The following is a 13,152-nucleotide window of genomic DNA, read 5'->3' on the forward strand; positions in this document are numbered from 1 at the left end:
GGAATACAGTGTTACGATGGCTTAGCCTGCATCAGATGCCCACACCATGGGGTATTCTTATTGTGATCCAATGGAGCGGAGGAAGCAATTCCTTAAAGGAACTGAGATCCTCTTACTATAAGACTCCTCTACACTCAGACTTCTCATTTATGCAATCATTTCTATTCCCTGAGGTGACTGCAAAGGCTACATGCTGTAATGGATGTCAAAACACTTATGAACTGCTATGCACAGCACACGCTGGTCACTGTATCACTTCTTTCATTGGTCTTCCTTCTGGATAAGACAGGGGTAATGAGGTTCTTTTGCTCTCTTTTCTGCTAACCTCGGGTCTACTACACAACAGGACAATCTCCAAGGAAAATGAACCCCATGCTGGTCCCGGGCCTGCTTCTGGCTGGCCTCCTCACCGTGGAAGGTCTTCTGAAGCCCAACTTCTCTCCAGAGAATCATGAAGCTGTGAGTCAGGGCCAAGCAGGGAAGGGAAGGACGAAAGCTCAGGAGCTTGCAAAGCGAAACACAGACTTTGGCCTCAAGCTGTTCAAGAAGCTGTCCTTCAACAGCCCTGACAATAATATCTTGTTCTCCCCCGGGAGCATCTCTATGGCCTTTGCCATGCTGTGTCTGGGTGCCCAGGACTCCACCCTGGCTGAGACCAAGGAAGCCTTCAATTTCAGGAATATACCCAAGAAAGACTTTCATGAAGACTTCCATTACCTCATCCACAGGCTGAACCAGGCGAACCAGGACCGTAAGATGAGACTCGGGAATGCCTTGTTTATCAACCAGAAGCTAAAGCCACAGAAGAAGTTTCTGACAGATGTCAAGAACCTGTACAAGGCAGACACTGTCCCCACCAACTTCCAGAACTCGGAAAATGCTCAGAAGCAGATCAATGACTATGTCAGTGTGAAAACCCAGTGGAGAATCAACAACCTAATCAAGAAGATAGACCCTGACACTGATGCTTCTTATCAATTATGTTTTCTTTCGAGGTAAGGCTTAGCGCATGTTGACGTGAAAAGGATAGGATGACCAGTAGACTTGAATTAAATACATGGGTGGTCCACTTGCTTGCTCTGTAACCCTGAATTCACATGTAATTAGTCTCTGAATCCTATTTCTCCTATCTGAAAAAGGAGTACCTCAATACATAGCTCATAGGGTGGTTATTGGAATTCAAAGTGAAAATGTATGAGAAATGAATTCTTTGAAGTCTATTCTCCAAATGTGCATTTTTAGTATTACTGATTATCCTAACACAACATTGGTTGTAGAGGTTGGAGTGACATTGTTTTCCCCATTTCTTAGATCAGAAGAGTGAAATTCAGAGAAAGATTAATTGACTTACTCAAAGCTACAAAGCCAGCCAATGAAAGTCAGGACTAGAATCCACTTCTCTTGACCTGAGGGCTGTGCTTTCCATAGCTCCAAGTAGATGCCCAGGATGGTGATGGTGTTGATGGTGGTGATCATGATCACATTGGTAGGTGCCTTTGTCTTCTTACCACATGTTATAGACTCTTCAAGTCTGAGGATGAGGTACTGAAAAAGAAGATGGAAAAATATTCCCCAATCCAAGCTTCATCCACCACCACCATACACACCCACTCACACACCACACACACACACAAATGTTGGCCAACATACGTGAGAATGAGAGGCCAATAACCATCAGGCCAGGCAAGATCACTACTGGGCTGTCAGCCACATGGTCCTGAATATAGAAGTTCAGCTCTCCCAAAATCCACAAGGAGATTGATGGCTATAGAAAAAAAAAAAAAGAGTGATAATAGTAGACTGAAATCTCAGTCTGCCCAAAGCAGGGAAGAAAGGAGAATCAAGAATTTCCCAAAGTCCCTACATCCCCTAGATTACAACGAGAACAACGACAATGATGCTGATGATGACTGGCATCCACTCAGCACTCACTACACACAGTCACCGAGCTGTGCTGCCTTTCCCTGCTAAGTCTCACAGCAGCCCTATGAGATTCCCATCAATAGCCCCATTTGGCAGATAAGGACACTGAAGCCCAGGGAGATTGAGATACTTGTCCAAGGTCATCCTTCTAGAGCAATAAAGCCAGAAATTTGAACTCAGTGACTTGGCCCTAAGGGCCTTGTATTGGGGGCTCTGAGAGTAGCAAGTGTGAAAAGACCCAGGTCTGAGTTTATGACGTCAAAGAGTCCTTAGGGTCAAAAAGTAGGGGTCAAAACACCCAGCTTTAAGAGTTCGCTGCTCTTCAGCATGCTCCCAAGGGCAGCCTGTTAATTTAGTTTTCTTAGTCCCACATGCAAGTGGCTCCTCCAGGGCTAACTTAGAATAGACTTGAGAATTTTCATTCATATTAGACCCAAATAGCCCCCACTAAGTGTAATCCAGTTCCTGCTTCTGTAACAGAATCCACAGGCTTTCTCAGCCTCAGGAGCACCTGGGCTTAGGATAGTCTGAAGCTCCCCTCTCAGTCAGCAACACTAGTCTTGGCTTCATTGGGAACTGATCACTGGGGCCAAGCTGACCTCACCAGAAGTCTTTAGGGCGTGGCATGAGGTCAGGGATTCCTGTGGACCTACTCTGATATCCCGGAGTATCCAAAGCCCTTCCTTAAATCCATATGGACAGAGACCCAGGGGTTAACTGGATCCAGTAACCTCTTCTCCCTCAGGACACTTGTGTCACTTTGTTCTTCTTCAGTCTTAAGCCAGGTGGCAACATGAGTTTGATCCAAAGGCAACTAAAGAGGAAGATTTCATTCTCAATGGAAACAAGGCACTGAAGGTGCCCATGATGTTCCACATGGGCATGTATGAAGTTGGTCATGATGACCAGCTTTCCTGTACTGTCCTGGAAATGCCCTACCAGGGCAACATGACGGCGGTCTTCATTCTTCCTGATGAGGGCAAAATGAAGCACGTGGAGGAAGCCTTGGAGATGAACACTTTTGCCAGATGGAAAAAATTACTCATACGAAGGTAAAGAGGGTGCCTGACATATGCAGTGTCTTCCTTCTTCCTCCATCTCCTCCCACTGTCTTTGCTTCTTCTATCCCAGATTTACTGAGCTCTTACCCCATGGATAAGCCCTGTTCTGGGCTCCATGATGAATATATTTTGGTAGGAGGTAGACTGGAAAACAAGTCATAAAAATATAGATGCTTAAACATTATGAGAGTGCAGAGGATGAAGCAAAAACTTGATGGGCAGTGGTGGTCAGATAGGGCTTCACGGCGTAGGTGACATTGGTGCCGTCTTCAAGGCTGAATAGCGGTACGTATGGAAGGGATAGGAGCGACGGAATCATAGGCAGAGGGAAACTGTGAGCACAGGCACTTGGAGTGTCAAAGGGAGCTGTGAGTTGCACATTGGACATAGACTGCTTTCAACTGTGGGGCCATGATAAAACCAGTGAAGTGTGCCGCAAGTAAGTTATACTAATAATAGTTGAAGAACCAAAGTGAGTAAATAGTTTTCTTTTAAAACATAAAGTTAGAACAGATTTAAGGTAAGCCTCCAGAATCCCTCCTAGGCACTTGCCTCCTAATAGCTTTTCTCAGGAAAGGTGAGAGCTAGCATTAGAGTTAAGGCTTGGGGGCTTGATGTCAGTGTAGACCTTCAAGCTATCTCGAAAGTTGCTGGGCGAGGACAGGGTCTGTGGCACCGAAAGTTGAGGGTCCAGCTGCTCACCGCTCAAAAGCCAAAAAAGAGGCAAGTTGATGGAAAGGAAAGTTTGCTTTATGTCAGATGCCAGCAATGGGGCGGGGGAGGGGGCAGGGGGAAGGGCAGACTCCTGACCGAAGGCCGACTCCCCCCCACCCCAATCTGTGGGCAAGAGCTTTTATAGATGGAGGGACGGAGCTACCTGCAGAAACAGCATAGTCAGCTCTGACAGTCACCTTGAAATTGGTCCTGCAGTGGTCTGATCTGTGTCATCTTCATTGTTTTAAATACAGTTAGTCTTTAGTTCCAGGGTCAGTTTGTTCCCATTCCTTTGAGGCCAGTTCTCAGAATTGTGACAATTTATGTCATGGGTACAGACTGGTCATCATGTAGTTAACGTCCGCCACCTGGTGCAGGTGTCAGTGTCTATAAGGCAGCTCAACAAGTATGATTCAGAATATTATCCATAGTCCTTGAGGAACTAAAGTTCCTTGACTTTGCTTTAATGACTAAACTATTATTATTTGGTCTCATTTGACTGTTTTCTTTTGGTTCTGCATTTTCTCACTTCTCTGATTAAACTTATTCTTTGGCTAAAGTTTTTCCACAGACAAAAGGCAGGCTGAGGACATGGGGGCTGAGGACCATAACGTCCTGCTCCATTTCAGTGGGTCTATGAGGTGGAAAGGGCAACTTCCACTTGGGTAGAAACGGTATCAGGAAGTCCTCCTCCTTGGTCCTTTTCTCTCTCTTCCACCTGACCCCACCATCATTCTCCATCCAAAAGGTGTTTATTGAGAACCTCTGCCATGCCCAACATGCTGTCAGGAGCTGAGGAGGGTTCTAAGAGAGGCAGAGACAATGCTAGGACTGAGCTGGGCTGTCCATGGGTGGTAACTGAACTAATGCAGGTTCCTTCACATGGGAATACACCCTCGGAGGAATTGCAGAATGCATTTCAGATATCTAGATTTCGCTGCAAGCTTATGGGAGAGAAATTCTAGTTCTGAATGCTTTAGATAAAGTCACTATTTGGAGGGGGCGGGAGAGGGTAGGAAAAAGCAGCAGGTAAATGGCTGGTCCCAAGAGGGTTATTGCACCTTGGGTTCTACACAACACCCCCGATCCTTACTGCTGCAAACCAGGGGCCTCAGGTTGGCAAAGTCTGGCGCCTGAGACAGAAACAAGAGTCTGGGTTCCAACCTTAGCTGAGACCCAGTTTTCTCATCTATGATGTGGCCGTACGATGCTGACTTCATAAGACTCTTGAGAGAATTAAACGCGTCTGAGCACAGCGCTGCCCTTCAGAGGGCATGCCACGAGAGTAAGACCCTTTCTCCCTCCCCTTCTAACGGGTTGAAGAGGCAGAGTTGCAAGGTTCTCAGATCTGTTGAACCTCTGGCTTGTTGAATGACAGGTGTCCTGCAAATCTGGTCCTCCTACACTCAGGTGAGAACCCCAGGACGTCAGCTCATTGGGTGAAGGTGAAGGCATGGGCTCCCTTAACACGAGCATGCCCTCAACGAGACTGATGGTGTCCAGCCTGAGCTCTACAGAATTTTAGGTTCACAGAGAAGTCCTGGGGACCTCCCTAAGGGGTTGAGGGATACGTAAGGGGAAAGGAAGGTGGAAGGTGGAAGGACTCCAGTACCCCCATCCCCATTTCACCCAGAAGTCCTGGCCTCATGAGACGTGGACTTCAGAAGATCCCATGTCCTTTATTGTTCAAATCATGGTGGCTTGAGACCTGGCAGTTGTATCACTGGGACTCGCATCCTTAGAGCCCCCATCTCCTTCTCCCAGTCATTTCTGACAATTTTCCATGGGCTGAAGCTCTGGTGCCAATATTTGGTGCTTCATGCTCCCCTCACCAAGCCCCTCTGAAGCCCCTGGATCTGACACAACCACGAGGCCACTACTAACCACATACAGATGTTCCTGGGGGACTGTCGCCATCTCTCTGGTTTCAGGATAGGGGCCCACCCTCCTTCCTTTGCTCCTCCACCCAAGTGTGTGGTAAGCCCTTTGAGATCTCCTGCAGGCCAGCAAGTCTGGGCCCAGGGATACCTACAGTGCATGGAGGTGGTCTCTCACGGAGTCCAGGCACAGGCTGCTCTCAGGGTCCCTTCCAGAGTGCCCTCCCAGCTAGCTCCTGGTCTGCCTCCCCCCGACCATGCTAGGACTGCTCCCAGCATCTCCGTGCCTAGAAACCAGGCGTCCCAGCCAGGAGCACCGTGGAGAGGAGTGTTCTTCTCACCCCAGCTGAGGTCCTGTCTCCGCAGTCACTTCTGGCCCCAGGATGACTGAGAGCAGTAAAGTCCACCCCTACACGGGAAACTCCACATCACCATGCAGGGCAGTGGTCTCGCCCATGGCTCCCAAGGAGGAAATTGTGTTTCATCTGAATGAGGGGCCAATGTTCCTACCCTTTGAGCTCACTGGGTCTGAAGGACAAGTTGTCAAGTCCAGACCCCTGCATCGGTCCTCTCTGGGCGAGGGCAGGGGGATGGACTCTTGCATGTGTTCTAGGAGAGGCTGAAGAGAAAACTCATCTTTTCCCCAGGAGAAGTGACCAAGTCAACAGACACACACCTAAATGACACACCCCAATTACCTGTCTGTGCAGGACACCTGGGAAATTAGGCTGTGGGTGACTACAGCCTGGACTCTTGTCTGTTCAGAAGAAAGACATCTGCTTTGATTTTTGCATAGAGGCCTGTCATGATGGGTTCCCCAGAGGAAAGGCTCAGTTTTCTCAAAAGCAAATAGAAAGCTCTACCTATAGGTGACACCAAACTGCTGATATATCCATTTTCTCGGTACAAATTTTGAGGGTCCATTCCCAGCCTGGGTACCCCATCACACGTATACATATTTACTGGGATGTGTATCTGCCTTCCAGCATCTGCCTTCCCACTTTGGCATGAACTAAAGTCAACCTCCCCATTTATGCCCAACCTCCCCATTTATGCCCCATTTATGCCCTATCTCCCCTCACTACTCAAAAATATCACCCTAGAAACTCCCTTTTCTCCTACATCAGCAAATGTTTTTGCTCTCCACTGAATCATTTCCATCAGATAGGAAGATGCTCTCATTTCTCCCATCAAAAAACAATCTTCTCTTGACCTTACTTCCCCCATTGTTGCTCTGTTTCTTTGCTCCCCTTTGCAGGTAAATACCTTCAAGCAGTTGCCTCTGCTCACTGTACCCAACTCCTCCCCTCCCGTCTTCTCTTAGACCCACTGCAGTCAGCCTTTGCACTCACCTCTCCATGGAGACCTCCATCACCAGGGTTACCAAGGGCATCCATGTGGCTGAATCCTGGACCAGTTTCAGACCTTCCTTCTCAATCTGTCAGCGGCATTCGACCCAGCTGGCCACCCCACCTTCTTAAGAGGTGTTCTTCCCTCGGCTTCCAGGATCCCACAGTCTCTTGGCTCCTCTCACCTCTCTCCTGCTCAGTCTCCCTCACTGCCCCCGTTCTCCTCCAGGTCTCGGAACTGAGTGCCTCTCTTTCATTGATACTCACCCCTGAGTGTGTGCATCAGCCTCAGATCTTTCAGCACCACCTGTATGACCACGACTTCCACATCATTCTACCCCTAGCCTCAGTTCTCTCTCCCAAACTCCAGAGTCGCATATCCATCTGCTTATCCAGGATCTCTCCCGATGCCTGATGAGATCTTAGTCTCAACACGTCCAGAATGAACATCCTGATCTCCCCCCATGGAAACCCCTCAAGCTTCTGATCTTATTCAATGACCACTCCATCCTTTCAGGTGCTCAAGCTAAAAACCCTGGGGTCCTCCTTGATCACTCTCTCAGCCCCTCATTCAGTCCACCAGGGAATCCCAGTAGCCCTACTTTAAGATATAGCTGGAGTCTGGCCTCTGCCCGCCATCTCTATGACTCCCAGCATCTGACCACTGCACTCACTAGCTTCCACGTGGTCTCCTGGCATCAACTCCCATCCCCATCCCCACCACCAAGAGTATATGATTAATAGAGCAGACAAAATGATCATTTTAAACCCACATCAAGACCATGTCACTCATTGGTTCAAAACCTTACTATGGCTCCCCATTTCACTCATAAAAAAAAAAATCCACCAAAAAAAAAAAAGAAAAAAATATAACTTGCGGAACTCCTTTGCCCCCTTGAAAGCTTGCTCAAAACTTCCCTTTACTCCAGCATTCCTGATCCCCCTAAATCAATCTGTATTTTTCTTCCATAGCACTTACTGAGACTACCACTCCATGTATCTAGGCCTATGTCTCACTTTTGTTGTGATGGTTTTATTGCCCCTCTCCCTAGTAGAGCACAAGTTCAAGAGCATGGATTTTTGCCTGTTCTAGATGCATCTAAGCATGTAGAACAGAGCCTGGTACTCAGTAGGCACTTAATAAATATGTGTTGAATGAATGGATGAGTGGAAAGGTAAGTTTGAGAGTCACCGGGCCTATTGTTGGTGTTTAAATCCACGGCACAGAATGAGATCCCTCAGGAGGAAGAAAAGATATAAAAGAGAAGAGGAGCAGTGGGGAGGCTCGAGCACTATGGTGATGAGAGATAGGCAAGGAGGCGGAGCCGCAGAGGACGAGAGAGGGTGTGGCCGGTGAAGGAGGGGAGAGCAGAGGGCATGGACTTGGGTGGGAACGCTTCGAAATGGAACAAAGGATTGACTGTCTAGTGCCGCTTTCTGAGATTTGGCTGCTGGCTCTAGCAAGGCAAGGTCAGCGGCAACTCTGGAGAAACGGGTTGAGGCAACCATGGGAGAACGTGGAGATAGAGGTAGAGACAGCTTCCGCCCTGAAAGAAAGAAAAGACATGGGCCAGAAGCTGGAGGCATGACTAGGGGCCAAGGGACATGTTTTTGCTTTTGATTTGAGGATGGGGGCTGTTAGAGCCTGCAGTCTGCCCCGGAGGGCGATCCAGTGGATGTCATTTATGGCCGGTGCAGGAGAAAAAGGAAACGAAGGCAGGAATGAGATCCTTGGAGAGGCAAGAAGAAATGGGGTCCACGACCAGGTGGACAGGAATCCAGGGTCCACAGGTGCCTCGGGACATCTGACCCCAGGCCCAGGGCAGGGAGGCCAACCCAGGTCCCACCCACGGAGGATGTGAAGCTGCTCCTTCAAGGCCAAAGGGAGAACACTTGCCGATCACTGACACTGCTGAGAGCCTTCCACATATTCGCTTTAGCCCTCTTCTGGTCCCGTGGGTGCTACCATCATCACTTTCATACAAGTGGCTTAGAGAGGTGAAATCATTTGCTCCAAGTCACAGAGCTCATGGAAGTCAGAGTGGATTTGAACTCAGTTCTGCCTGGCTTCCGATCTCAGGGCCCTGCTGCTTCCAGCACCAGATTGCTGGGGTCACGACTGGCTCAGGGCTTGGGCGTGGCTGAGGCTGCAGTGGGGAGACCCTCAATGGCTGCGCTGAAGGCGTCCTGAGACATGGGGACTCGAGGACATTTCCGTGGATGAGGGCACGGGCACTTTTGATAGGAAATAGGAACACAGTTCAGACAGCATGGATGTTTTAAAAGCCCCTCCCAGGCTTAAGGAGCCTCTCCTCATTCTGTGGATAGAGAGGAGTTCTGAGACCTCAGGGGCTGGGAGGACAAATGCCTCATCATCATCTCTCCTAAAGCCTGTTTGGAAAAACGGCAGGGTCCTGCTGCTCATCTGTGTCACTTTCTACTCCCTAGGGTCACAGATGTGTTTGTGCCCTGGTTGTTCATCACCGGAAACCACCACCTGAAGAAGACTCTTTCCTACCTGGGTATCACCAAAATCTTTGAGGAACACGGTGATCTCACCAGAATCTCCCCTCATCGAAGCCTGAAAGTGGGTGAGGTAAGCCTGCCTGGCCCGACGCTGCCCCCTGCAGCACAGGGAGCGTTCATACAGCCCCAGGCCAGAGCCACTGTCACAGCAGCTGTACGAGCCAAGAGTTCACCCACCAGCCAGGCAGGGCTCGAATCCAGCTCAACCTCTAACCAGCCGTTTGATCCTGACCAAATCACATAACCTCCCAAGGCTCGTGTTTCTAGTCTTTAAAATCTGAACCATCAATCTCCTTGTCCTGCTTTGGAAGTTGATTCAAGGCAACAAACAATGGATGGAGGCTTGGAACATTCATCAGGCCTAGAACTGACCCAGGCTTGTAAGGATTAAGTCGTGAACATGTTCTATGTAGTGTAGAGATAAGCAAGCAAAGGACTCCGTGGTCTCCAGCAAGGCTGAGCACCTGCCTATTGGCGGCAGTCAGAGAGGACCACTCGGGGTAGGGTGCCCAGATTTAGCCGATAGAACACAGGACACCAGTGAAATTCAAATTTCAGATAAGTGATGAATGATTTTTTTTAGTATAAATATATCCTGAATATTGCATGGGATATACTCGTGATAAAAATTTCATCGTTTATCTGAAATTCAAATTTAACTGGACATCCTGTATTTTATGTGGCAACCCTACTTTTAGGCTTAAAGGGCACTGAGAAGGGGGAAGATTTCAGCAAGCAGAGAAGGGTGCGGGCAAGATCTTCCTGTAGGGGGAGCAACATGGCCTAAGGATAGGAAGTGGGAAGGTGTGGAGCCCAAGTGGGTGGGGATTGGCTGGGGCTAAATTCAAGCCAGTCTAGGAAGGATCTGAGTTTCGAGATGAGCTGACAGTAGGTGGCTCACTCAGCTGTATTTTCTAGCTTGCAACAGGAAGAAAGACAGTTAATAGAATTTTATTGCTTTTAAAAGTTTTCCTGCTGCAGACTTTGCATAAACATTCAATGCCACCTGCCCCTTTCCTATAGGCCTTTATTGAGTTCAATGGCCCTTTTCTTTCCCACAGTCAGATGTGTTGATAGCTGCGATTCTATATGTAAACATCAGCTCTTGGCTTGCCAGTAAAATTGTTAGCATTTTGTAGAATGGAATGAAATGTATCAGTATTTCACAGAAGCCCATCAATTTCCCAGTGTCAATTACTTAGTCACAGATGTTGATGCCTTTTAGGTGGATCTGGGGTCTGAGTCATCAGACCCTGGAATCTGACTCCTTCTTAACATTCCACCAGGAGGATGAAAGGAGTGTGAAGTGGGCTGGAGGCTTTGGGCCAGGGATGCCACCATCTCCCTTCCATCTAGCTAAAGTTCGGGATAGCCTTTCTGCCATTAGTACCACTGATGCTTCCCTGTAAGTCATGGGAAACGTAGCAAACCCCACTCTGTCCCCCTCCCTGTAGCTGATGCTCCCCCTGCATCATTTTTTTCCTTCATGCTGCATCTACTTGTTGAGCATCCTTAAGTGATGACAGCAGAAAAGCCAGGAGCCCTGGGGCAGCTGGCACCGGCCAAGTTACTGCTGTGCTGGGTGACTCTGGCAGAGGCCTCTCCCTCTCTGGGCCTCTTGCTGGCCTTTGCCCATCCAGGACCTTCAAGTGGCTTCGCAAGCACTGACTTCGCTCCTGTTTCCCTCAGGCGGTGCACAAGGCTACCCTGAAGATGGATGAGAAGGGCACAGAGGGGGCCGCGGGCTCCGGAGCACAGACACTGCCCATGTAGACACCGTTTAAGGTCAAGATAAACAAATGCTTTCTGCTGATGATTGGGGAGAATGGAATGAATATCCTGCTCTTCCTTGGAAGGATTGTTAATCCTTCTGGGAGATAAGGGGGAAATCCGACTTGCTACAGACCCCAACTATGTTCTGGGGTTGAATACGTTTTGTCTCCCTGGGATTGAGACCACAGGGACTTTCTCACCTAATCTCACACTATCATGAGCTCCCCAAACCACTGTCCAAACAGGCAGCACCATTGACTTCTGGCCATCAGTTTTCTCCCCCTTCAAATGTCAGGATTAGACGGCCCACCCACATCCACTTGACAGTGATCTTCTCCCCCGCTGGCAGGTGGAGGGGTTTTGTGATTTAATAAACAACACCCCCAAGATCTGCTGACTGTTGGTGGATAATATGGGGAAGCTGTGAGCCAAGACGAGTACCTGGGGTTCGGAATGAGTGAGACCCGGGTTCTGATCTTAGAAACAAAGTGTCTTTGGGAAAGCCATACACTCTCTGTGCCCCTGTTTCCCTATAGAAATAGACAATGATTGAGGACCAATGATAATCCGCTCTAGGGCTCTGAGGAAACTAGCACACTGCTTCAGAGAAGTTAATTCCCCTTTGAGAGCCCTTGGCTTTGAGTGTTTGGCATGTGAGCTACACAGATATCTCCCCAACAGGGTCCACATGGGAGCTCTGGACTCAGCCCAGCAAAACAGGAGTGGGGCTGGTCCAGCATTAGAGTACATGCAACCTAGAGTAGCAGCAGTCAGGACTCAATGCCAGGTGTGTCTGACTCCAGAGCCACTATTTCGGCACAAAGTGAAGAGCCCTGGGGTTTGAACCTGTCAGCAAGCTCAGCTGAAGAATGAATGGGGTCCATGCACCGCCCCTGGAAAGCATACCCCTGCAGTGTCTGCATATGACCACTAGGAGGCACCAGTGTTCACAGGGCTAAGAATATGAGTATGAGGTTTCTTTAAGCACTTGATTCCTTTGTTTCCTGCTGTGAATTCCCAAAGCCAACGTTGAAGGTGTTTTGGGAGGAGGGGATCCTCACTGGCTTGACACTAAGGAGCCTGAGCTGGCAACAGTTGCCAACCCCTAGCAATTCACAGCTCGCAGTGCCTTTTGTGTTCTGGTCTCAGCTACCCCTCCAGCAGTCAGAATGGACATTCATAGGCCAGGTGTGGAAAGTGAGGCTCAGAGAGGTGAAGTGACTTCCCTTTGTCCTTGTGGTTAGCCACAGGCAGCAAACATCTGTGACATCTGGTTTGGGCAGGAAAGGAGGGGTTCCCCATAGACCTGGGGGTCCTGCTAGTCATTCCTCAGCTCCAGTCCAAGGTAAGAGAGCTGCCCCGTCCCGGTTAGCACGTGTGTGTGTGTGTCTGTGTGTGTCTGTGTGTGTGTGTGCGCACGTACACGTGTGTGTATTCAATAAGCACCTTCTCCTCTGTCCTGGGTACCTGCAGGGTCCTGGAGATCCACCCCCCACAAAAGATGGTAAGGAAGGCAGCCTGGAGAGGGATAGAGCTGGTTTAGGGTGTTAAGTGCCAAGGTTGGGGAGCACCAGAGTAAGCGCCTCTCTTTGAGAGGGTGGGGAGGGCAAGAAGGTTGAGACCCTGCACCCAGGACACAGATGTGGGAGCAAAAGGACCCCCGTGGAGTACTTTGCTGACAGTCACCATTTCCCTGGCACCAGCCTGGGGATGGAGGTAGGAGGACACCAGATGAACACCAGAACCCTCAGGAGTCGTCTCAGGTCCATGACGTATGCCACTGGGGACATGGGACAGGAGGGTAAGCCACTTAGTAGCTGGGTGACTTGGGCATGTCATTTAAAGCCTCTGAGACTCAGCACCCCCTCCTTTGTTGAAAGGTTCTATCCCCTCTACTGGGCATGCTCACCTCCTGCCTAATGAGCTCCT

At 49.2% G+C, this 13,152-nt stretch overlaps 1 protein-coding gene across 1 annotated transcript; it reads left to right on the forward strand.

Annotated features, from left to right (window-relative positions):
* Nucleotides 1–329: 329 nt before the first annotated feature.
* On the forward strand, nucleotides 330–12,567 carry SERPINA12 (serpin family A member 12). The gene is given in 6 exon segments (XM_082449233.1): nucleotides 330–956; nucleotides 958–995; nucleotides 2,705–2,975; nucleotides 9,373–9,520; nucleotides 11,140–11,220; nucleotides 11,224–12,567. Coding segments are annotated over 6 exon segments (1,239 nt in total). The 5' UTR covers nucleotides 330–363; the 3' UTR covers nucleotides 11,332–12,567.
* Nucleotides 12,568–13,152: the final 585 nt, after the last annotated feature.

The sequence above is a fragment of the Balaenoptera physalus genome (genome assembly GCF_965194825.1).
Source record: "Balaenoptera physalus genome assembly, chromosome: 2".
Lineage (NCBI taxonomy): Eukaryota > Metazoa > Chordata > Mammalia > Artiodactyla > Balaenopteridae > Balaenoptera > Balaenoptera physalus.